General features: G+C 41.7%; 1 protein-coding gene across 4 annotated transcripts in view; it reads right to left on the bottom strand.

Moving 5' to 3' along the window:
* The window catches only part of LOC128653411 (membrane cofactor protein), a 226,810-nt gene that overhangs the window by 120,892 nt on the left and 78,700 nt on the right, over positions 1–27,218 (bottom strand). For all 4 annotated transcript variants that reach the window (XM_053706676.1, XM_053706678.1, XM_053706679.1 and 1 more), the window contains exon 6: positions 12,507–12,686. In XM_053706676.1, the coding sequence (XP_053562651.1) occupies positions 12,507–12,686 (180 nt within the window). The remainder of the gene's footprint in view (positions 1–12,506; positions 12,687–27,218) is intronic.

The raw sequence follows: 27,218 nt of genomic DNA, 5'->3' as shown, positions 1-27,218 counted from the left end.
GTATCAAATTTGTAGAATTTGGCAAAAGTGTGCAGAGAAGACCAAGTCGCTGCCTTACATATCTGGTCAACAGAAGCCTCGTTCTTGTAGGCCCATGTGGAAGCCACAGCCCTAGTAGAGTGAGCTGTGATACGGTCAGGAGGCTGCCGTCCGGCAGTCTCATAAGCCAAGCGGATAATGCTTTTCAGCCAGAAAGAGAGAGAGGTAGTAGTAGCTTTTTGTCTAAAATCTTTTGTTGCTTCTAAATAGAACTTTAAAGCACGAACAACATCTAAATTGTGTAATAAACGTTCCTTCTTTGAAACTGGATTCGGACACAAAGAAGGAACAACTATTTCCTGGTTGATGTTCTTGTTGGAAACAACTTTTGGAAGAAAACCAGGCTTAGTACGCAAAACAACCTTATCTGAATGAAAAACCAGATATGGTGGATTACACTGCAAAGCAGATAATTCAGAAACTCTTCTAGCAGAAGAAATAGCAACCAAAAACAGAACATTCAAAGATAATAACTTAATATCTATGGAATGTAAAGGTTCAAACGGAACCCCTTGAAGAACTGAAAGAACTAAATTTAGACTCCAAGGAGGAGTCATGGGTCTGTAAACAGGCTTGATTCTAACCAAAGCCTGAACAAAAGCTTGTATATCTGGCAAAGCTGCCAGTCGTTTGTGCAACAAGATGGATAATGCAGAAATCTGTCCTTTTAGAGAACTAGCTGACAACCCTTTATCCAAACCTTCTTGGAGAAAGGAGAGAATCTTTGGAATTTTAATCTTACTCCAGGAGAATCCTTTGGATTCACACCAACAGATATATCTTTTCCATATTTTATGGTAAATCTTTCTAGTCACAGGTTTTCTGGCTTGGACGAGAGTATCTATCACAGAATTTGAAAACCCACGCTTGGATAAAATCAAGCGTTCAATTTCCAAGCAGTCAGCTGCAGAGAAACTAGATTTGGATGTTCGAATGGACCTTGTACTAGAAGATCCTGTCTCAAAGCTAGCTTCCATGGTGGAGCCGATGACATATTCACCAGGTCTGCATACCAAGTCCTGCGTGGCCACGCAGGAGCTATCAGAATCACCGAGGACTTCTCCTGTTTGATCCTGGCTATGAGCCTGGGAAGGAGAGGAAACACATATGCTAGGTTGAACGACCAAGGTGCCACTAATGCATCCACTAGAGTCGCCTTGGGATCCCTGGATCTGGACCCGTAGCAAGGTATCTTGAAGTTCTGACGGGACGCCATTAGATCCATGTCTGGAATGCCCCATAATTGGGTTAACTGAGCAAAGACCTCCGGATGGAGTTCCCACTCCCCCGGATGGAAAGTCTGACGACTCAAATAGTCCGCCTCCCAGTTGTCTACTCCTGGGATGTGAATAGCAGATAGATGGCAGGAGTGATTCTCTGCCCATTGGATTATCTTGGTTACTTCCTTCATCGCTAGGGAACTCTTTGTTCCCCCCTGATGATTGATGTACGCAACAGTCGTTATGCTGTCCGACTGAAATCTTATGAACCTGGCTTCCGCTAGCTGAGGCCAAGCCAGGAGCGCATTGAATATAGCTCTTAGTTCCAAAATGTTTATCGGGAGAAGCGACTCTTCCCGCGACCATAGGCCCTGAGCTTTCAGGGAGTCCCAGACCGCGCCCCACCCCAAGAGGCTGGTGTCGGTCGTGACGATGACCCACTCCGGTCTGCGGAAACTCATTCCCTGAGACAGGTGATCCTGGGTCAACCACCAGAGAAGTGAGTCCCTGGTTACCTGGTCTACTTGAATTTGGGGAGACAAGTCTGTATAGTCCCCATTCCACTGATTGAGCATGCATAGCTGTAATGGTCTTAGATGAATTCGAGCAAAAGGAACCACATCCATTGCTGCGACCATTAGTCCTATTACTTCCATGCATTGAGCTATGGAGGGTTGAGGAATAGAATGAAGAACTCGACAAGCTTTTAGAAGCTTTGTCTTTCTGACTTCTGTGAGAAAGATCTTCATTTCCACAGAATCTATTATTGTTCCCAGAAAAGGAACCCTTGTGGACGGTGACAGTGAACTTTTTTCTATGTTCACCTTCCACCCGTGAGATCTGAGAAAGGCCAACACAATGTCTGTATGAGCCCTCGCTTTGGAAAGGGACGACGCTTGGATTAGGATGTCATCTAGATAAGGTGCTACAGCGATGCCCCTCGGCCTTAGGACCGCTAGAAGAGACCCTAGCACCTTTGTGAAAATTCTGGGAGCGGTGGCTAAACCGAATGGAAGAGCCACAAACTGGTAATGTTTGTCCAGAAAGGCGAACCTCAGGAACTGATGATGAGATTTGTGGATTGGGATATGCAGATACGCATCCTTTAGATCCACGGTAGTCAAAAATTGACCCTGCTGGATTGTCGGTAAGATTGTCCGAATGGTTTCCATCTTGAAGGATGGAACTCTGAGGAACTTGTTTAATATCTTTAAATCCAGAATTGGCCTGAAAGTTCCCTCTTTTTTGGGAACCACAAACAGGTTTGAGTAAAAACCTAGACCTTGTTCCCCGGAGGGGACTGGGTTTATCACTCCCATCTTTGATAGGTCTCTTACACAATGTAAGAATGCCTGTTTCTTTATCTGGTCTGAAGATAAGCGAGACAGGTGGAACCTTCCCTTTGGAGGAAGTCCCTTGAATTCTAACAGGTATCCCTTGGAAACTATCTCTAGTGCCCAGGGATCCAGAACATCTCTTGCCCAAGCCTGAGTGAAGAGAGATAGTCTGCCCCCTACCAGATCCGGTCCCGGATCGGGGGCTACCCCTTCATGCTGTCTTGGTAGCAGCAGCAGGTTTCTTGGTTTGTTTACCCTTGTTCCAGCCTTGCATGGGCTTCCAAGTGGGTTTGGGCTGGGCCGCGTTACCTTCTTGTCTAGCGGCAGTGGAGTTATTAGCCGGTCCGTTCCTGAAATTGCGAAAGGAACGAAAATTAGACTTGTTCTTAGCCTTAAAAGGCCTATCCTGTGGGAGGGCATGGCCCTTACCCCCAGTGATGTCTGAAATAATTTCCTTCAATTCCAGCCCAAAAAGGGTCTTACCCTTGAAAGGAATATTCAGTAACTTAGTCTTGGACGACACATCTGCCGACCAGGATTTTAGCCAAAGCGCCCTCCGCACTACTATAGCAAAACCTGAGTTTTTCGCCGCCAATTTAGTTATTTGAAAGGCGGCATCCAATATAAAGGAATTAGCTAACTTTAATGCGTGAATTCTGTCCATGACTTCTTCATAGGAAGTCTCTTTCTGGAGCGACCTTTCTAGTTCTTCGAACCAAAAGGACGCCGCTGAAGTGACAGTAATAACACACGTAGCTGGTTGAAGGATGAACCCTTGCTGAACAAAAATCTTTTTAAGCAATCCTTCCAATTTTTTATCCATAGGATCTTTGAAAGCGCAGCTGTCCTCTATAGGAATAGTTGTGCGCTTCGCTAGTGTTGAAACAGCTCCCTCAACCTTCGGGACCGTTTGCCATGCGTCCCTTCTAGGGTCTACTATGGGAAACATTTTTTTAAATATAGGAGGTGGGGCAAAGGGTACACCTGGCTTCTCCCACTCCTTTTCCACTATGTTCGCTACCCTCTTAGGTATTGGAAAAGCGTCATCGTGCACTGGGACCTCTAAAAATTTGTCCAATTTGCCCAACTTCTCTGGTACTACCATGGAATCACAGTCATCCAGAGTAGCTAATACCTCCTTAAGCAAAGCGCGGAGATGTTCTAGTTTAAACTTAAATGCCACTAGATCAGGTTCTGCCTGTTGAGAAATTTTTCCTGAATCTGAAATTTCACCCTCAGACAGCCCTTCCCTTACAGCCAATTCCGATTGATGCGAGGGTAAAATAGATAAGGCATCGTCAGCGTCTGATTGTTCATCCTTTTTATCTGTATTTAAAACTGAACAATCACACTTTCTCTGAAAAGCTGGCAGTTTGGATAAAAGATTTGCTATAGAATTATCCACTACTGCTGATAATTGTTGCATAGAAATAAGCACTGGCGCGCTAGGTGTCGCCTGCGCGGGCAAAGCTGGTGTAGACACAGAAGGAGAGGATGTAGAGCTATCCCCACTACCTTCATTAGATAAATCATCTTGGGCAACATTATGAAAAATAACAGAGCTGTCCTGATTTTGTTTGGACGCTATGGCGCAATTATCACAAACACTCGAAGGGGGAACCACATTTGTCTCTATACACACAGAACATAGGTTATCTGATGGAACAGACATGTTAAACAGATTTAGGCAGGCAAACAATGCAATAAAAACGATTTTAAACAAAAACGTTACTGTCTCTTTAAATAATAAAATGACACATTTATTTCTGAATGTTCAAAAAACTATGAAGGCAATATCCGATTTTTCTGAAATTTGGACCCCAGTGTCTTAATGCTTAGAAAGTATTGCACAGCAAATATGGAGACTCTAGCTCTTAAAACAAGCAAACCGGAGCTAATTGTTGGATTTAACCGTTTTTATACACCACAATCCCTGCTACAGCCTTGTTGCAGCTTTTTACCTTCCTTAGGGGTCACCATCCACAGAAAAAAAGCCTTTTGGAGTCACTTTCTGAACCACAGGACCCTCTCACATGAATCTGCATGCATTGCCTTGTAAATCAACTGTGCAGCTGAAGCACCAAAATGAGGCTTCCTCCCTCAGCATCACTAGAGTGAAGGGGCCTTCCTGACTAGATTTAGGTGTCTAAAACAAGCCAGATCAATAAAAAACGTTCCCCAGTGTATGTGAGCTTATAAAATATTTCAAATGGTATAATATTGTAATAAAAACCAATCGATTTTGCCCCTAACAGTGTCTACCAGCATAAAAAACAAAAAGGGGAAGCCTGTTATCTTTTTTGCTGAGGTGAAAGAAAAATGGCTTACCGTTTTCCCTGAGGGGAAAAATGACTGTCATCTAGCATTAGCCTGTGTTGTTAGAAGGAGACCAGTCATACCTGAAGCAGATGAGTCTGCAAACTGTTACCCCCAACTGAAGTTCTCTTGTTTCAACAGTCCTGCGTGATAACAGTAATGGATTTTAGTTACTGGTGCTAAAATCATAGCCCTCTTAAACAGAAATCTTCATCACTTTTCTGTTATAGAGTAAATAGTACAAGCCAGCACTATTTTAAAATAACAAACTCTTGATAGAAGAATAAAAAACTACAACTAACACCACAAACTCCTCGCCATCCCCGTGGTAGATGCTACTTGTTCAGAGCGGCAAGGAGAATGACTGGGGGGCGGAGCCAGAGGGGGAGCTATATGGACAGCTCTTGCTGTGTGCTCTCCTTGCCTTTCCCTGTGGGGGAGAATATTTCCCACAAGTAATGGATGACGCCGTGGACCGGACACACCAATGTTGGAGAAATAAGATATAGGTTGGACTGTACGTCCAAATATATAATTTATCTAATTACTTGCTCACTATGTAAAAAACAATATACAGGTTGTTCTAGCAGAATGTTGAAAGATAGAGCAAGAGAACATCTTAATGATATACAGAATGAACATCCAAAGACTAGGGTTGCCAAACACTTTAATCAACATGCCAATCCAACTAAAGCTTTTCAAATACAGGCAATAGACCATCTCCCTAGAACCCTGAGAGGAGGAAATAGATTCAAGAAATTATTATTCAAAGAAACAAAATGGATCTTTTTTCTACAGACACGAGAACCAAAAGGCATTAATGCGAGGTGGGATGTAGACCTTTTCTTGGGCTAAAATAACAATAAGTAATCCTTAAATAAGATGCTTATAGTCAACCCATTAAATAACATTCTATATTGGGCTAATGTGTCCGAGTACTAGAATAAACTATAATTGTTGATTAGAAGTGAATAAGAGAACAAATATAATTTAATAAGCATCCATTTTTCTATATAAGCAGTGGTACACTCTACAAATAGTATTTTAGTATTTTTGCTAATTTACAAGATTATTTAATATCTTCTTATAAACGATGACCATGTAATAATTGTGCAATCCCAAATAAGATTAGAAATATTTTCCCATCTTTGGTTACATTGACCCATAACAGCTTTTTTCTTTTTGCGTTCCTTTGTTTTTTAACTATGTAAAAAGTTTTTTTCTTTTAGAAAAATATTGCACATGAGGGAATTTGCTAGATAACTATGTCATCTTTAAAACTCTCACTATAAGTTGAATAGATTAGTTAGTGATAGGTTGATTGTAAAGCAATAACTTATACAAAATCTAGGACATACACATAACGGGTGTCTATATAAATAATGATGACAGGTATTCTACCTAACAACAGCTTATCATATAGCGTTCCAATTTTCTGATTGGCGAACACTCCCCCGATACGTCACTTCCGGTAATACGGAGGTCATGTGATTGGAGGGTCTTTTTAAAGCTGGCATTTACGGTCTGAACACTAGTCACCATTGATAAAGCTACGGCGAAACGCGTCTGGTGACGCGCCTAAGGGGGTCGGAGGCACAGGTTAACATAATTTGCTATATGCACTGACAACACCAAGGTATGAACTTTTATTTACTTTTTATCCAATAAAGGTTATGCTTTACTGCTAAAAGACTGGAGTGTTTGAACTACTCATTGTTACGAGTCGGATTAACAGCTCACAGGTAATCACATGAGTGACAAGGAGTGTGAGACTGTTATGCATATAACTTACAATGGAGGATTTACTGACTAAAAAAAAACCTGTTAATAACTAATAGTTACATTGTAGCTAGCGTAGGGTTTATTTTTATTTTACAGGCAAGTTAAAATAAATACAAAATTACCTGTAAAATAAAACCTAACCTAAGTTGCAATAACACCTACACTATAATTAAATAAATTAACTAAATTAAATACAATTAACTAAATTAAATTAACTAAAGTACAAAAAAACAAACTCTAAATTACAGAAAATAATAAACCAATTACAGATATTTAAACTAATTACACCATTTTTTTTTATTTGGGGGGTTGGTTGTGTGGGTAGTGGGTTTTACTGTTGGGGTAAAAGAGCTGATTACTTTGCGGCAATGCCCCACAAAAGGCCCTTTTAAGGGCTATTGGTAGTTTAGTTTAGGCTAGTTTTTTTTTTATTTTAATAGGGCTCTTAGATTAGGTGTAATTAGTTTTAATATCTGTAATTTGTTTATTATTTTCTGTAATTTAGAGGTTTTTTTTTTACTTTAGCTAATTTAATTTAAGTAATTGTATTTAGTTAATTTATTTAATTATAGTGTAGTGTTAGGTGTTATTGTAACTTAGGTTAGGTTTTATCTTACATGTAAATTTGTATTTATTTTAGCTAGGTAGTTATTAAATAGTTAATAACTATTTAATAACTATTCTACCTAGTTAAAATAAATACAAACTTGCCTGTAAAATAAAAATAAACCCTAAGCTAGCTACAATGTAACTATTAGTTATATTGTAGCTATTTTAGGATTTATTTTATAGGTAAGAATTTAGTTTTAACTAGGAATAATTTAGTTAATTATAGTAATATTTATTTAGATTTATTTAAATTATATTTAAGTTAGTGGGTGTTAGGTTTAGGGGTTAATAACTTTAATATAGTGGCGGTGACGTTGGGGGCGGCAGATTAGGGGTTAATAAATGTAGGTCGGTTGCTGCAACATTGGGGAAGGCAGATTAGGGATTAATAAATATAATGTAGGTGTCGACGATGTTGGGGGCAGCAGATTAGGGGTTCATAAATATAATGTAGGTGGCGGCGGTGTCCGGAGCGGCAGATTAGGGGTTAAAATATTTATTTTAGTATTTGCGATGCGGGGGGGGGGGGGCTTGGTTTAGGGGTTAATAGGTAGTTTATGGGTGTTAGTGTACTTTTTAGCACTTTAGTTATGAGTTTTATGCTACGGCATTGTACCATAAAACTCTTAACTACTGACTTTTAAATGCGTTAAGGATCTTGACAGCAGAGGGTGTACTGCTCACTTTTTGGCCTCCCAGGACAGACTCTTAATACCAGTGCTATGGAAGTCCCATAGAAAAAACATAATTTATGCTTACCTGATAAATTCCTTTCTCCTGTAGTGTAGTCAGTCCACGGGTCATCCATTACTTATGGAATATATCTCTTCCTAACAGGAAACTGCAAGAGAATTACCCAGCAGAGCTGCTATATAGCTCCTCCCCTCACCTATCATACTCAGTCATTCGACCAAAGCAGACGAGAAAGGAGGAACCATAGGGTACAGTGGTGACTGGAGTTTAATTAAAATTTAGACCTGCCGTAAAAACAGGGCGGGCCGTGGACTGACTACACTACAGGAGAAAGGAATTTATCAGGTAAGCATAAATTATGTTTTCTCCTGTTAAGTGTAGTCAGTCCACGGGTCATCCATTACTTATGGAATACCAATACCAAAGCTAAAGTATACGGATGAAGGGAGGGACAAGGCAGGAACATTAAACAGAAGGAACCACTGCCTGAAGTACCTTTCTCCCAAAAATAGCCTCTGACGAAGCAAAAGTGTCAAATTTGTAAAATTTTGAAAAAGTGTGAAGCGAAGACCAAGTCGCAGCCTTGCAAATCTGTTCAACAGAGGTCTCATTTTTAAAGGCCCAGGTGGAAGCCACAGCTCTAGTAGAATGAGCTGTAATCCTTTCAGGAGGCTGCTGTCCAGCAGTCTCATAGGCTAAGCGTATTATGCTACGAAGCCAAAAAGAGAGAGAGGTAGCCGAAGCCTTTTGACCTCTCCTCTGTCCAGAGTAAACAACAAACAGGGAAGAAGTTTGACGAAAATCCTTAGTTGCCTGCAAATAGAATTTCAGGGCACGGACTACGTCCAGATTATGCAAAAGTCGTTCCTTCTTTGAAGAAGGGTTAGGACACAGAGATGGAACAACAATCTCTTGATTGATATTCCTGTTAGTAACTACCTTAGGTAAGAACCCAGGTTTAGTACGCAGGACTACCTTGTCTGAATGAAAAATCAGATAAGGAGAATCACAATGTAAGGCAGATAACTCAGAGACTCTTCGAGCCGAGGAAATAGCCATCAAAAACAGAACTTTCCAAGATAACAGCTTGATATCAATGGAATGAAGGGGTTCAAATGGAACGCCTTGAAGAACATTAAGAACTAAGTTTAAGCTCCACGGCGGAGCAACAGACTTAAACACAGGCTTAATCCTAGTTAAAGCCTGACAGAAAGCCTGAACGTCTGGAACTTCAGCCAGACGTTTGTGTAGAAGAATAGACAGAGCAGAAATCTGTCCCTTTAACGAACTAGTAGATAAGCCCTTTTCTAAACCCTCTTGTAGAAAGGACAATATCCTAGGAATCCTAACCTTACTCCATGAGTAACTCTTGGATTCGCACCAATGTAAATATTTACGCCATATCTTATGGTAAATTTTTCTGGTAACAGGCTTCCTAGCCTGTATTAAGGTATCAATAACCAACTCCGAGAAGCCACGCTTTGATAGAATCAAGCGTTCAATCTCCATGCAGTCAGCCTCAGAGAAATTAGATTTGGATGTTTGAAAGGACCCTGAATTAGAAGGTCCTGTCTCAGAGGCAGAGACCACGGTGGACAGGACGACATGTCCACTAGGTCTGCATACCAGGTCCTGCGTGGCCACGCAGGCGCTATCAGAATCACCGAAGCTCTCTCCTGTTTGATCTTGGCAATCAAACGAGGAAGCATCGGGAATGGTGGAAACACATAAGCCATGTTGAAGACCCAAGGGGCTGTCAGAGCATCTATCAGCACCGCTCCCGGGTCCCTGGACCTGGATCCGTAACCAGGAAGCTTGGCGTTCTGACGAGACGCCATGAGATCCAGATCTGGTTTGCCCCAACGACGAATCAGTTGAGCAAAGACCTCCGGATGAAGCTCCCACTCCCCCGGATGAAAAGTCTGGCGACTTAGAAAATCTGCCTCCTAGTTCTCCACGCCTGGGATGTAGATCGCTGACAGGTGGCAAGAGTGAGACTCTGCCCAGCGAATTATCTTTGAGACTTCCAACATCGCTAGGGAACTTCTGGTTCCCCCTTGATGGTTGATGTAAGCCACAGTCGTGATGTTGTCCGACTGAAATCTGATGAACCTCAGAGTTGCTAACTGAGGCCAAGCTAGGAGAGCATTGAATATTGCTCTTAACTCCAGAATATTTATTGGGAGGAGTTTCTCCTCCTGAGTCCATAATCCCTGAGCCTTCAGGGAATTCCAGACTGCTCCCCAGCCTAGAAGGCTGGCGTCTGTTGTTACAATCGTCCAATCTGGCCTTCGAAAGGTCATCCCCTTGGACAGATGTGGCCGAGAAAGCCACCATAGAAGAGAATCTCTGGTCTCTTGATCCAGATTTAGTAGGGGGGACAAATCTGAGTAATCCCCGTTCCACTGACTTAGCATGCACAATTGCAGCGGTCTGAGATGCAGGCGTGCAAATGGTACTATGTCCATTGCCGCTACCATTAAGCCGATTACTTCCATGCACTGAGCTACTGACGGGTGTGGAATGGAGTGAAGGACACGGCAAGCATTTAGAAGTTTTAATAACCTGGCCTCTGTCAGGTAAATTTTCATCTCTACAGAATCTATAAGAGTCCCTAGAAAGGGAACTCTTGTAAGTGGTAATAGAGAACTCTTTTCCACGTTCACCTTCCACCCATGCGACCTCAGAAATGCCAGAACTATCTCTGTATGAGACTTGGCAGTTTGAAAACTTGACGCTTGTATCAGAATGTCGTCTAGGTACGGAGTCACCGCTATGCCTCGCGGTCTTAGTACCGCCAGAAGTGATCCTAGAATTTTTGTAAAGATTCTTGGAGCCGTAGCTAATCCGAAGGGAAGAGCTACAAACTGGTAATGCCTGTCTAGGAAGGCAAATCTCAGATACCGGTAATGGTCCTTGTGAATCGGTATGTGAAGGTAGGCATCCTTTAGATCCACTGTGGTCATGTACTGACCCTCTTGGATCATGGGAAGGATGGTTCGAATAGTTTCCATTTTGAATGATGGAACTCTTAGAAATTTGTTTAGGATCTTTAAGTCCAAGATTGGCCTGAAGTTTCCCTCTTTCTTGGGAACCACAAATAGGTTTGAATAGTATCCCTGCCTGTGTTCCGTCCGCGGAACTGGGTGGATTACCCCCATTAGTAAGAGGTCTTGTACACAGCGTAGAAATGCCTCTTTCTTTATTTGGTTTGCTGATAACCTTGAAAGGTGAAATCTCCCCCGTGGAGGAGAAGTTTTGAAGTCCAGGAGATATCCCTGAGATATGATCTCCAACGCCCAGAGATCCTGGACATCTCTTGCCCAAGCCTGGGCGAAGAGAGAAAGTCTGCTCCCCACTAGATCCGTTTCCGGATAGGGGGCCCTCTCTTCATGCTGTTTTGGGGGCAGCAGCAGGTTTCTTGGCCTGCTTGCCCCTGTTCCAGGACTGGTTAACTTTCCAGCCCTGTCTGTAACGAGCAACAGCTCCTTCCTGTTTTGGAGCGGAGGAAGTTGATGCTGCTCCTGCCTTGAAGTTACGAAAGGCACGAAAATTAGACTGTTTGGCCTTTGATTTGGCCCTGTCCTGAGGTAGAGCATGGCCCCTACCTCCCGTAATGTCAGCAATAATTTCTTTCAAGCCGGGCCCGAATAAGGTCTGCCCTTTGAAAGGAATATTAAGCAATTTAGATTTAGAAGTCACGTCAGCTGACCAGGATTTAAGCCATAGCGCTCTGCGCGCTTGGATGGCGAATCCGGAGTTCTTAGCCGTAAGTTTGGTTAAATGCACAACGGCATCAGAAACAAATGCGTTAGCTAGCTTAAGTGTCTTAAGCTTGTTGATTATTTCATCCAATGGAGCTGAGCGAATGGCCTCTTCCAGAGACTCAAACCAGAATGCTGCCGCAGCAGTGACAGGCGCAATGCATGCGAGGGGCTGTAAGTTAGGCTGCAAGAGAATGACTGAGTATGATAGGTGAGGGGAGGAGCTATATAGCAGCTCTGCTGGGTAATTCTCTTGCAGTTTCCTGTTAGGAAGAGATATATTCCATAAGTAATGGATGACCCGTGGACTGACTACACTTAACAGGAGAAAAGACTTTATGAAGTTTACGTAAGTCGTTTTGCGGTAAGGACAAAGAAGTGTGCGGTACACCTAAACTTTCAAGACTCGTAAAAGCAGCGGGCGTAAAAAAGCAGCGTTAGGACCTCCTAACGCTGCTTTTTTACCCTAACGCACAACTTGTAATCTAGCCGATAGTATTCACAGAGGTAAAAAGTGTATTAATATAACCATGTTGGTTATGGAAAACTGAGGATTGGGTATTAAAGGGATTATCTATCTTTTTAAACAATAAAAATTTGGGAGTAGACTGTCCCTTTAATAATAGTATACTATGAAAATAATTTTAACTGAAACAATGCACTAATATGTATTTCAATTTCCACTGTAATGCCACTTTAATAAATACATTTGTAATTCAGAATGCATCAATTAAAACCCTTCTCACCTATGCATTTCGGCACTTCTGTACTCCAGGTGCCATTACTTCCACATGATATAGTGCTTCTGCCAGTAAGTACCAAATCCTTATTACAACTGTATGTGACAGCATCCTGATAGTTGTATTCATCCTTCTCTGGGGTATATGTTCCATTGGGTATACTGTCAGGCTTAGCACAAATTACAACTAGAAAAGAAGAAAAAAAACACAAAAGGGAATACAGTTATACAATGTATTCAATTCTCCTACTTATCAAACACTGCAGTACAGACGGAGAGATCTGCCTTTATAATTTAGCCTAAACTTAAAATCAAACTACTATAGAAAGGTGAACCAAAGTGAAACTCTGCACGTGGGTTTTTATTAGGGGAAATGTAATTATGGGACATACATTTAAATGAGAAAGATATAAAAAAAAAAAGCCAAACTGTCTCTGTCCACAGCTTTTTAATGCCATAAATATTTCACTAGAATCTAGCCTGAAAAATATGTTGAACAATAAAAAGGTTTAACCACTTCCATGCACAGATAAAAATGGGTCATCATAGAAATCTCTGCCTGTGAGTGCAAGAAGACGTGTTCTTATTATGAACGAGATGCACCCCGATGCAGGTCCGATTGGTGGTGTTAGTAGTGGGTGGTACTTCCAGTGCTACACAAGACCAGGAGGTGACAGGTAGGTAAGGGAGCTGGAAGGGGTGAGATTGTTGAAAGTAAACCCTTAATCTCAGCTAACCTACTAGCAACAGGCCTCCAAGACCTCTCATTTGAAAGGTGGTCTTCGAAAGCCATAAGCACAACACATGGGGTTTTGCTTGGGAATTAGGCTTTATAGGCCTGATAAAAAAAAATCTGTTTTGTCTAGAGACCCCTAATAAAGATTATTATATAGCATACAAATCCCTCTCTTAAAATAAATAAATAATAACATTTTTTATACAACTGGCACAAATAGGCCTCTCTAATTTATATCATAACCTCCAAAATCTTGATGCGGGAGGGAGTAGTGCACAGATTAAGACTGAGCTTACACCAAAACGGTCCTGCAGAGGGAACAATGTGAACCCCACTGCCGCAGGACCGTAGTCATGCTGACCTTGACCCCTCCTTTCCATTTATATCCAAACAATTGAAGTGAAAACATACAGCAGCAAGCCAAATATAAATCAGAATAAATGTAGATATAAGAGATAATGTCTCCCTTTAGTGTACCATAATTAAGGCATAACCTGGGCAAACGACCCCAGCATCTGAGACCAGAACATACCCGACAAGTCAAAGTCTGAACCTTAATAAATGCACTCGCCACTTATGTTCTCCTACCCTCTCTAGCAGGCTACTAGCCCTGAGATAGGGAGAATAGGCAGTTCAGAAAGTAAGATTTAAAAAAAAGGGTGCCTCATAGTAAACTCTGTATGGAACATGAATAATAAACAGTGAAATAAAATTCACAATTTGTGATGTCACCCAGTTTTAGCGGAGTGCAAACAGGCAGGCTGACGCTCACAGTTGTCAGCTTACTGGATACCTCCAAAGTATCAAGGTGAAATTGGAACAGTTAGTCGTAGTCAGTCCGGACGTCAATTGGTCGACTTTTTTCAAAAACTGGAACATTTACAGATAAAAAAAAAAAAACAGGGTGACAGAGACCCTTATGAGGAAAGTAGATGATACAGACACCTCAAGGTGAAGTGTTAAAAACAAGATTTTATTGCTACGCATTTCTCGACCTACAACACTGGTCGTTTCATCAGGAAAAAGACGTTATGCTCTTATCATAAAGCGGGTGGTTTAAAAACCGTCACATTGTATCTCATTGGTCATCTCGTATTACAAAATGTCCAATCCAAGGTGCCTGTATTGAATTGGTGTCTAGTAAATAAGACATTTGTTATTTAGTACATCAAATAGGTGTGTAGGAATATTAGTCACCTGAAGATAAAACTTCAGGACCCCAACCTCATCCAGATTGTGCAAAAGTCTCTCCTTATGAGAACTAGGGTTAGGACATAGAGATGGAACAACAACAATTTCCTGATTAATATTGTCCACAAACCATACTGTGTCGAGACAACTGTTTTATCCTGATGAAACACCAAATACGTCACAAGAAAGAGCTGACAATTCCGATACTCTACAAGCAGACGATATAATGACTAGGAACAATACCTTCCAAGATAACAGCTCGATATCCAACAAATGCATTGGTTCAAACTGAGGATGCTCTAAAAAATCTGAGAACCAGATTAACATTCCAAAGAAAAGGGATAGGCTTAATCATTGGACAAATACGGACAAGAGCCTGTACAAAAGGATTGACTATCTGGCAGAGGGGTCAACCTTCTGGGTAACAGGACTGAGAGAGACAAAATCTGACCCTTGATAGAAGTAGCAGATAAGCCCTTGTCTAGACCCTCCTGAAGGAATTGCAAACTCTGTGGAATTCTAAAAGAATGCCAGGAGTAATCGCGATCAAAACACCAAGACAAAAAAAACATCCACACCTTGTGGTAAATCCCTCTAGTAAACAGGCTTGTGAGCCTGAATCAGTGTCAATAAGAGTCAGAAAAACCTCTCTGAGAAAAAATCAACCGTTCAATTTCCAAGCAGTTAAACAGAGATTAAAGATTTTGGTTAAAGAACTGACCTTGAGAAGATCTGGCCCGGAGCACAGACAGGAGAGCTCCCAGGACCTTTGTATAAATCCTGGGGGCGGTAGCTAGGCCAAAAAGGAAAAGCAGTTTATTGACTTAAAGGTAAAGCGTAGAAACTGATAATGATCTAGATTAATTGGAATATGCAGATACACATTCTTCAGGTCTACAGTACTCATGAACTGGCCCTGAAGCACCAAGGGATGAATTAACCTGATGGTCTATCTTAAACGATGGGACTAGCGTTATGTGGCCACACAATGTGCCCAAAATTAGGTGATATTGTAAACCCCAAAAATATAACAACCCCCCATGTGCTCTGGTATGGGGCCTCACCACCCCCTCATGTCCGGGGTATAGAGCATGGTGATATGGCACTCCCACTTCCTGCTTTGAAAGCACAGAGTGAGGAGTCGGGGAGAGCGCTCTGTGCTCTCCCGTGGTGGGAAAAATGTTTAACTCGCTTACTGCCACAGAAGCTCCCAGTGCACCAAGTCCCGGCTCCTAATGAGCTGCTGCGGCTTCCTCAGTGCCTCAGAGTGTAAGTACATGTGATCAGAGTTCTCAGGTATCAGAGCAAGTAGGATTTAAAGGGTCATACACTCAAAATTCCTGAGCCACATAAAAAAAAAACCATATCCCTAGGCACATCCATAAGAGACTGAAGGATCCCCAAGCAGTCCCCAAAGAGGTTATAATAAACTGTCCGCCCCAGTTGCTACACACTGTGCACAAACTGATAATGGGATCCCCCCTCAGGACATCTGACCAACATTAGTGCATCTGCCAGACTCCCATAGACTGGGTGTTTACTCACCAAGGCCTCTTCTACCTCAGCCAAAGACAGTGTCTTGATTATATCTGTCTTTTAGGTCAGAGTCCTGTCCTGTAATTGAAAGTGTAGGAGTTAACATGGAGAAGTACATACATCTGGACAGTACAGGGGAGGCATAGGAACTTCCCAGCAACACCTCTTGGCCTGCTTATGGGCAAGACTTCCTTAAAGTGCTATAAAGCCCCGCTGTACTTTCCTGAGTACTCTCTTCAAGGAACTGTCCATTGAGGGAAAAAAAAGGAAATTTATGCTTACCTGATAAATTTATTTCTTCTACGATGTACCGAGTCCACAGTTTTCATCCTTACTTGTGGGATATAATCCTCCTGTTAACAGGAAGTGGCAAAGAGCACCACAGCAGAGCTGCTATATAACTCCTCCCTTAACTCCTCCCCCCAGTCATTCGACCGAAGGTATAGGAAGAGAAAGGGAAAAACTAAAAAAGGTGCAGAGGTGACTGAAGTTTAGAGAAAATAAATACTGTCTCAATGACAGGGTGGGCCGTAGACTCGGTACATCGTAAAATAAATACATTTATCAGGTAAGCATAAATTTCCTTTTCTTTTACAAGATGTACCGAGTCCACGGTTTTCATCCTTACTTGTGGGATACCAATACCAAAGCTTTAGGACACGGATGAAAGGGAGGGACAAGACAGGAACCTAAACGGAAGGCACCACTGCTTGAAGAACCTTTCTCACAAAAATAGCCTGAGATGAAGCAAAAGTATCAAATTTGTAAAATTTAGAAAAAGTATGAAGGGAAGACCAAGTCGCAGCCTTACAAATCTGTTCAACAGAAGCATCGTTTTTGAAAGCCCATGTGGAAGCCACAGCCCTAGTGGAATGAGCCGTAATCCTTTCAGGAGGCTGCTGTCCAGCAGTCTCATATGCCAGATGGATAATGCTTTTGAGCCAAAAGGAAAGATAGGTAGCCGTAGCTTTTTGACCTCTCCTTCTTCCAGAATAAACAACAAAGAGAGAATATGTTTGACGAAATTCCTTGGTTGCTTGTAAATAAAATTTTAAAGCACGGACCACGTCCAGATTATGCAAAAGACGTTCCTTCTTAGAGGAAGGATTAGGGCACAAGGAAGGAACCACGATTTCTTGATTAATATTCTTATTTGAAACAACCTTTGGAAGGAATCCAGGTTTAGTATGCAAAACCACCTTATCAGAATGGAATATAAGATAAGGTGAATCACATTGTAACGCAGAAAGCTTAGAAAGTCTTCGAGCAGAAGAGATAGCAACAAGGAACAAAACTTTCCAAGATAACAGTTTAACATCTATGGAATGCATGGGTTCAAATGGAGCCCCTTTGAAGAACATTAAGAACTAAATTTAAACTCCATGGCAGAGCAATAGGTTTAAACACAGGCTTGATTCTGATTAAAGCCTGACAAAAAGCCTGAACATCTGGAACATCTGCCAGATGCTTATGAAGTAAAATTGACAAAGCAGAAATTTGTCCCTTTAAGGAACTAGCTGATAATCCTTTCTCCAATCCTTCTTGGAGAAACGATAAAATCCTTGGAATCCTAACCTTACTCCATGAGTAGCCCTTGGATTCGCACCAATAAAGATATTTACGCCATATCTTATGGTAACTTTTTCTAGTGACCGGCTTGCGAGCCTGAATCAGAGTGTCAATAACCGACTCAGGGAAACCCCACTTAGATAAAATCAAGCGTTCAATCTCCAAGCAGTCAGCTGCAGAGAAGTTAGATTTGGATGTTGGAACGGACCTTGAATGAGAAGGTCCTGTCTCAATGGCAGTTTCCACGGTGGCAGAGACGACATGTCCACTAGATCTGCATACCAGGTCCTGCGTGGCCACGCAGGAGCTATTAGAATTACGGAAGCCCTCTCCTGTTTGATCCTTGCGATCACACGAGGCAGGAGAGGAAAAGGTGGAAACACATAGGCCAGGTTGAACGACCAAGGTACTCCTAGAGCATCTATCAGGACCGCCTGGGGGTCCCTTGATCTGGACCCGTAAAGAGGAAGTTTGGCATTCTGTCGAGATGCCATCAGATCCAATTCCGGTGTGCCCCATTGATGAATCAAAGCAGCACCTACGGGTGGAGTTCCCACTCCCCTGGATGAAAAGTCTGACGACTTAGGAAATCCGCTTCCCAGTTCTCTACTCCTGGGATGTAGATCGCAGAGAGATGGCAAGAGAGAGTCTCCGCCCATCGGATTATTTTTGATACTTCTATCATCGCTAGAGAACTCCTCGTCCCCCCCTGATGATTGATGTACGCCACAGTCGTGATGTTGTCCGACTGGAATCTTATGAATTTGGCCGAAGCCAACTGAGGCCACGCCGGGAGCGCGTTGAATATCGCTCTCAGTTCCAGAATATTTATTGGCAGTTGAGACTGCAGAGTCCACACACCCTGAGCCTTCAGGGAATTCTAGACTGCACCCCAGCCCAGGAGACTGGCGTCTGTCGTTACTATAACCCAAGATGGCCTGCGAAAGCACATCCCCTGGGACAGATGGTCTGGTGACAACCACCACTGAAGAGAATTTCTGAGCATGCACAGTTGTAGTGGTCTGAGATGAAAGCGAGCAAACGGAATGATGTCCATTGCTGCTACCATTAGGCCGATAACTTTCATACACTGCGTGTTATAACTACAATATTTAAATGTTGTGTAGCTGTAATAGCGGAACAACCACAGGAAAGACTTAGCCTGCAGTGTCAGTATTAATACAGCACTTTAATAGTAATGGATGATTCCCAGCAGCAGTGTAAGAGTGAAACTGAGTGTTTGCAAAGTAATACAGCAGGTAGAGGTTAGGATAACTGCTGATATAAGTATAAATGATTCTATGCAAAAATATACGGCTGATATGTTCTTAGTACTTTGATTGTTGCAAAGCATAAGATATGGTTAGAATGCAGACTGGAGATTTAAGCAGCAAATGATAGAAAACAGGATATCCAATAGATAAGCAAAGTATTGCAAGCAAGGAATGGCAGACAAATAACAATTAGCAGTTCAATACAGATTGAGATATACTTGCAAGTACTAGCAGCTGTAGTAGAATGAATCCGGTGGTTGGTGTATGTTAACACGATGAGAAGGGAGCAGTAGCAGTGTCCGTGAAAGCTACTGGAAGGTGTGAGCGTGGACAGCGTGTAGATCCGGCTGTACAAAGTCAATCCGCTGGAAACAGGAAGTGTTCTGTAGCTGAGAACGGAGAGGAGCTGAACAGCAAAATGTGTAACAAAAGAGTCAGGTACTTTGTTCAGGATAGCGATGAAGGCAACAAGTAGCCTAATAGGTAAAAAGGCTTGAGGCTCAATATCTGTCAGCTGGAGTGGAGGAGTGTATCCTTTAACCTGTGCCAAACAAAATAATCAAGCAAAGAGGATAGCAGGAAGTGCACTTATAAAGCAAAAGAAGGTGGGGCTGAATTAAAGGGGACATTACAGACCCCCCCCTTCAGGGCATCATCACCGAGGATGCATTGGGTTTCTGAGGGTAACGTCTATGAAAAAGAGCAACAAGACGTGGAGCATGGACCAGAGAGTGCAACAACCAAGAGTCCTCCTCCTGCCCATACCCCTTCCATCGAACCAAATACTGCAGTCTCCCACGATGTATACGTGAGTCGAGGACGCTATCAACTTCATATTCCTCATGGTCCTCGACAGTAACAGGTGGTGGAGGAACACTTAAACGCGGAAATTCTTCACTGGTTCTGTAGGGTTTGAGCAACGATATATGAAAAGAAGGATGAATCTTGTATTTCTCTGGCAGGTCCAACACAACAGTTGTTGGGTTGAGAACACGTAGAATACGGAATGGTCCGATGAATTGACTACCCAATTTCTTAGAAGGTATAACAAGTTTAAGAAATTTGGTGGAAAGCCACACTTGGTCGCCTACTTTATAATCAGGACCTGGACGATGTCTCGTGTTATAGTAGTGTTGTTGATCAGTCTTGGCTTTGTGTAAGTGAACTTTCAGTAGTTGTAGGGCATCCTGTAGATTGGCTAAGTAAGAAGTGACAGATGGTGATGCAGAATCTATTTTAGGCAGTCGGATGGTTTGAGGGTGATAACCATAAGTGGCATAGAAAGGGGTCATCTTAGTTGAGGTCGATACAGAATTATTATAAGAGAATTCGGCTAAGGCCAAATGATGGAGCCAGTCATCCTGCTGGTGTGTAATGTAGTATCTAAGATATTGTTCAAGGATACCATTCACTCGCTCAGTGAGGCCATTAGTCTGGGGGTGATATGCCGTTGAAAGTCTAGGATGTATGTTTAACAGTTTGCAAATTTCCTTCCAGAAATGGGAGGTAAACTGAGAACCACGATCTGTTATAATGACATTTGGTATCCCATGTAGTTTTACAATTTGTTTTAGGAAGGTATCAGCAGTTTGGGAGGCTGTGGGTAAACTTTTTAAAGGTATAAAGTGAGCAAGTTTCGTCAAATGGTCGACGACTACCATGATTGTGTTGTGATTTTGTGATGGTGGAAGTTCCACTATAAAATCCATGGAAATTACAGTCCAGGGAATATCAGGAATAGGAAGAGGTGTGAGATAACCTATTGGTTTTTTCCTCTCGATTTTGTATCGTGCACATGTCTCACAAGATGTGACATAATCTTGTATAGTTTTACCCATATTTGGCCACCAGAAATTCCTTTGCATTAGTTCGGTTGTTTTGGTTATACCTAAATGACCAGACAGAGGATGATCATGATAATGATCTAGGATTCTGGATCTTAATTGTTTTGGTATGTACAATTTCTGATTCATTGTGAGAAGACCGTTTGGTTCTTTGTGCAATTGAAATTGTGTAGGCAGCCTGTCACTTTCTAAAGCCTCTAAAATATCAACTTCAAGATTGTTTAAAGTTCCGATTATTTTATGAGAAGGTATCATTTGTAAAGTGTCGTCTGTGTGTGGTCTGTTATCTGACAGTCGAGAAAGGGCATCAGCTTTGAGGTTTAGTTTGCCTGGTCTGTATGTTATTAAAAAATTAAATCTATCAAAAAAAAGTGACCAACGCACTTGACGGGAAGATAATGTCTTATTCTGTCTTAAATATTGAAGGTTTTTATGATCAGTGTAGATAATGAAAGCTTTGTCAGTGCCTTCCAAGATATGCCTCCAGACCTCCAGTGCACATTTTATTGCCAGCAACTCCTTGTCACCTACTGAATAATTAACTTCAGCGGGTAACTACGTTCTGGAATAAAAGGCAATGGGGTGAGTAGGATGTTTCTCATCAGATCTTTGGGATAAAACTGCACCCAAGCCCGTGTCTGAGGCATCCACCTCCAGAATGAACTGACAAGTATGATCTGGTAAACTTAAAATTGGAGCGGTAGTAAAACAGTCTTTTAGTAAGTTAAAGGTTTGATCAGCATCTGGGGTCCACCGAAATGGAACTGCCTTTCTGGTTAGATTTGTGAGTGGTTTCACAATAGTAGAAAAGTTGTATATGAATCTACGATAAAAATTAGCGAACCCTAAAAATCTCTGTAGAGATTTCAAGTTAGTGGGTTTGGGCCAGTTCTTAATTGCCATCACTTTTTCGGGATCCATCTGTACTTTGTCAGGGGAGATAATATAACCTAAAAATTTTATTTCATGTACATGAAATAAACATTTTTCTGCCTTTGCAAATAATTTATGTTCACGAAGTCTTGTTAAGACCCACCTGACATGTTTTATGTGTTCCTGTGTATCTCTAGAATAAACCAAAATGTCATCGAGATAGATGATAACACACACATCAATTAGATCTTTGAAAATGTCATTTATAAAGTGTTGAAATGTGCCAGGGGCATTGCACAGCCCAAATGGCATAACCTTATACTCAAAGAGTCCGTACCTCGTTCTAAAAGCTGTCTTCCACTCATCCCCCTCCTTGATTCTTATTAAGTTATAGGCCCCCTTCAAATCCAATTTAGTAAAAATGGTGGCGCCATTTAAGCGTTCTAGGAGTTCGGGGATGAGTGGCAGAGGGTAACGGTTCTTTATGGTAATTGAGTTCAAGGCCCGATAATCGATGATTGGTCTTAGTGACTGATCCTTATTAGTAACAAAAAACATGCCTGCAGCTGCAGGTGAGACAGAGGGTACTATAAAGCCTTTTCTCAAGTTGTCATCTAAGTATTCCCTTAAATGTTGCAACTCCTTCTGTGAAAGTGGATAAATTTTCCCGTATGGGATTTGGGAACCAGGGATTAAATCTATGGGGCAATCGTATACCCTATGAGGAGGCAAGACCTCAGCCTCTTTTAGATCAAAGACATCAGTTAAATCATGGTATTCAGCAGGAATAGCTATGTCTACTGCTCCAAGTAACTGATAGGGGAAACAAGTGGTTTTGCAGTAATGGGAATCAAATAAAATATTAGGTTTCACCCAATTTATACTCGGGTTATGTTTTTTCAACCATGTATATCCCATAATAATAGGATGTAAAGAGTTTGGTATTACATCGAAACTGAGATATTCAGTGTGACCATGATCTGTAGCAACTAACAAAGGTATGGTGTGCTGTGTGATGGGTCCGTTATGTATGAAGGAACCGTCAATAACTTTTATAAACACAGGTGTATGCTTATCAACACAAGGTATTTTATTTACAGAAACAAACTTAGAATCTATGAAACAATCATAAGCCCCGGAGTCAATTATTGCGTCAGTCTTGATTTGTTGGAGATCCCACTGCAAAGACAGAGATAATGTGAATGATTGGTGGTCTACACTTAATTTAGGTGTGGCAGAATTTATACTAGTCAGCTTACCCTTCTTTTGTCGGTTTAAAATTGGACAGGATGAAACTGAATGATCCTTATTCGCACAATAAAGACAGAGATTAGACATGCGTCGTCTCATTTTTTCCTCAGCTGATAGAGGACCTTTAATGGCACCTATCTCCATGGGTGTTTGTTGGTGATTATGTTTTTCAGTAGTGGGGAACAATAACCTTCTAGGGGGTGTGTCTGTTGATAATTTTTCAGAGCGTCTCTCCCTAAACCTACGGTCTAAAGTGGTTGCTAGTTTCATTAATCCTTGCAATGTATCAGGCATCTCCAGCCTTGAAAGTTCATCTTTAAGTGTGTCATTAAGTCCCAATCTAAACTGATTTTTCAGGGAAATGTTATTCCATTGGGAGTCAGTTGCCCACATTTGAAAATCAGTTATAAACTCCTCAACAGGACGTTTACCCTGTTTAAGTGCTCTGAGTTTAGTTTCTGCTTGAATCTGGGTATTACTATCCTCATATAAAGCTGCCATGGAAAGAAAGAATTGATCAATGGACTCCAAAATAGGATTATTTGACTCAAATAGTCTGTTTGCCCATGACCTGGGTTCGGCAGTTAAATAAGATATGGCTGTGCAGACTTTTATTTTATCAGAACAATAGGTCCTGGGTTTCATGGTGAATAGAAGATAACAGGCATTTTTAAAGTCTCTGAATTCATTTCTTTTCCCTGAAAATAAAGCTGGTGGATTTACCTGTGGCTCTGGAGGCTCAGGGTTTTTTGGTGCAACTATGTCTTTAACCAAATTCTTTAAGGCTTTGTTCTCGGTTTGCAAATCTGTAAGTGCTCTTGCCAGATATTCAACTTTTTGATTAAGAGTATCAATTTCAGTTTTCACAGTTTGGGGATCCATTACTATTAGCAGCTATATATTTTTTTTTTTTTTTTTTTTTTTTTTTTTTTTTTTTTTTTTTTAAGGCTTGATTATTATGTTATAACTACAATATTTAAATGTTGTGTAGCTGTAATAGCGGAACAACCACAGGAAAGACTTAGCCTGCAGTGTCAGTATTAATACAGCACTTTAATAGTAATGGATGATTCCCAGCAGCAGTGTAAGAGTGAAACTGAGTGTTTGCAAAGTAATACAGCAGGTAGAGGTTAGGATAACTGCTGATATAAGTATAAATGATTCTATGCAAAAATATACGGCTGATATGTTCTTAGTACTTTGATTGTTGCAAAGCATAAGATATGGTTAGAATGCAGACTGGAGATTTAAGCAGCAAATGATAGAAAACAGGATATCCAATAGATAAGCAAAGTATTGCAAGCAAGGAATGGCAGACAAATAACAATTAGCAGTTCAATACAGATTGAGATATACTTGCAAGTACTAGCAGCTGTAGTAGAATGAATCCGGTGGTTGGTGTATGTTAACACGATGAGAAGGGAGCAGTAGCAGTGTCCGTGAAAGCTACTGGAAGGTGTGAGCGTGGACAGCGTGTAGATCCGGCTGTACAAAGTCAATCCGCTGGAAACAGGAAGTGTTCTGTAGCTGAGAACGGAGAGGAGCTGAACAGCAAAATGTGTAACAAAAGAGTCAGGTACTTTGTTCAGGATAGCGATGAAGGCAACAAGTAGCCTAATAGGTAAAAAGGCTTGAGGCTCAATATCTGTCAGCTGGAGTGGAGGAGTGTATCCTTTAACCTGTGCCAAACAAAATAATCAAGCAAAGAGGATAGCAGGAAGTGCACTTATAAAGCAAAAGAAGGTGGGGCTGAATTAAAGGGGACATTACACTGCGCCACTGTTGGCTGGTGAAGGGACTGCAGAATTCGGCAAGCATTTAGAATCTTTGATTTTCTGACCTCCGTCAGAAATATTTTCATGTTTACTGAGTCTATTAGAGTTCCTAGGAATGGAACTCTTGTTTGAGGGACTAGTGAACTCTTTTCTACGTTCACTTTCCAACCGTGAGTTCTTAGAAATGACAACACGATGTCTGTGTGAGATTTGGACAGATGATAGGTTGACGCCTGGATCAAGATATCATCCAGATAGGGAACCACTGCTATACCTCGCGGCCTGAGAACCGCTAGAAGGGACCCTAGAACCTTTGTGAAGATCCTGGGAGCCGTGATCCTTGTGGATAGGAATGTGAAGGTACGCATCCTTCAGGTCCACAGTGGTCATATATTGACCCTCCTGAATCATTGGTAAGATCGTACGAATGGTCTCCATCTTGAACGATGGGACTCTGAGAAACTTGTTTAGACACGAGGTCTAAAATTGGTCTGAAGGTTCCCTCTTTTTTGGGAACCGCAAAGATATTTGAGTAGAACCCCTGCCCCTGTTCCAGCTTTGGAACTGGGCAAATTACACCCATTGTTTAGAGGTCTTTTACACAGCGTAAGAACGCCTCTCTTTTTGTCTGGTCTACAGTCAAACGTGAAAGATGAAATCTCCTCCTGGGGAGACAATCTTTGAATTCCAGCTGGTACCCCTGGGACACAATCTCTAATGCCCAGGGATCCTGTACGTCCTTTGCCCAAGCCTGAGCAAAGAAAGAGAGTCTGCCCCCTACTAGATCCGGTCACGGATTGGGGGCTGCCCCTTCATGCTGTCTTGGTAGCAGCAGCGGGCTTCTTGTTTTGTTTACCTTTATTCCAGGCCTGGTTAGGTCTCCAGACCGACTTGGATTGAGTAAAGTTCCCTTCCTGCTTAGCAGAGGAACCGGGAGTCGAGGAAACTCCTCTAAAATTTCGAAAGGAACGAAAATTATTTTGTCTACCCCTCGTCTTGAGGGATTTGTCCTGAGGTAAGGCGTGTCCCTTACCGCCTATAATGTCAGAAATTATTTCCTTCAGCTCAGGCCCGAATAGGGTCTTACCCTTGAAGGGAATAGTTAAAAGCTTAGATTTAGACGATACATCAGCAGACCACGACTTTAGCCATAACGCTCTGCGCGCCAGAATGGAAAAGCCTGCATTCTTCACTGCTAATTTTGCAATCTGAAAAGCAGCGTCGGTAATAAAAGAATTAACTAATTTAAGAGCCTTAATTCTGTCTAGAATTTCCTCTAAGGGGGTCTCTACCTTCAGAGACTCCTCCAGGGTGTCAAACCAGAAAGCCGCTGCCGAAGTTACTGTAACAATGCAGGCTGTAGGAGAAAACCCTGTTGAACGAATAATTTCTTTAGAAGACCCTCTAATTTCTTATCCATAGGGTCTTTAAAAGCACAACTGTCCTCAATGGGTATAGTTGTACGCTTAGCTAGAGTGGAGGTAGCTCCTTCTACCTTAGGGACAAGTTGCCAGGAGTCCCGCATGGCATCAGCTATCGGAAACATTTTCTTAAAGTTAGGAGGGGGAGAGAACTGTATACCTGGTCTATCCCATTCCCTCTTAACAATTTCCGCAATTCTTTTAGGAACTGGAAATACATCCGTGTAAGTAGGCACTTCTAAATATTTATCCATTTTACACAATTTTTCTGGGGGAATTGTGATAGGATCGCAATCGTCTAGATTTGCCAAAACCTCCCTGAGCAACAGGCGGAGGTGTTCTAATTTAAATTTAAAGGACGGAGTGTCCGAGTCTGTATGAGGAATTGGGTTCCCTGATTCTGAACATTCTCCCTCAGACAGAAAATCCCTAACCCCCACATCAGAGCATAGTAAAGGTGTATCGGAAATAGGCACTAAAGTATCAGAAGGTTCAGCGTTTGCCTCCAAACCTGACCTACTGCGTTTACCCTGCAAACCTGGCAGTTTAGACAGTACCTCTGTAAGGGTATTAGACATTACTGCCGCCATATCCTGCAGGGTAAAAGAAGTAGACACACTAGAAGTACTTGTCGTTTCTTTTCCCGGTGTTATGAGTTGAGACACTTGAGAATCATTAGGCGGCATGTCCTGGTTCTCTTCAGACTGAGAATCATCTTTAGGCACACTATCAATACCTAAAATATGATCTTTACAGTGTAAGGCCCTGTCAGTACAAGTAGGACACAATGTAAGGGGGGGTTCCACAACGACTTCTAAACACATAGAAAACTGACTTTCTTCAATATCAGACATGTTGAACAGACTAATAAAAACAGCACAAGTGTTGGAAAATTTTTATTATTTGAGAAAAAACGATTTTTGAAAAAACGTTACTGTACCTTTAAGGAAAACAAGTGTACACAGATTCTGCAAAAGTGCCCAAACGTTATGCAAAATGACCAATTTTGATAGGGAAGGTACCTATATGCTATATGATATTGCATCCCAAGTAAGGAACGATTTTAACCCTTGTGACAACTTTAAGGCCCACCAGTAAAAAAACGTTACTTTTCACAAACATTTAATCTAACTGCACCTCGCCACAGCTCTGCTGTGGCGCCTACCTGCCCTTCAGTGTCAAAAGGAACGTTCCGGAAAACAATTAGGCAGTCTGTCTAACACCCGGAGTAAACCTCTGTAAGCTGTCT

Source organism: Bombina bombina, chromosome 3 (assembly GCF_027579735.1).
Source record: "Bombina bombina isolate aBomBom1 chromosome 3, aBomBom1.pri, whole genome shotgun sequence".
In the NCBI taxonomy this organism is placed as follows: domain Eukaryota; kingdom Metazoa; phylum Chordata; class Amphibia; order Anura; family Bombinatoridae; genus Bombina; species Bombina bombina.
This window is presented reverse-complemented; position numbering and strand designations above follow the sequence as displayed.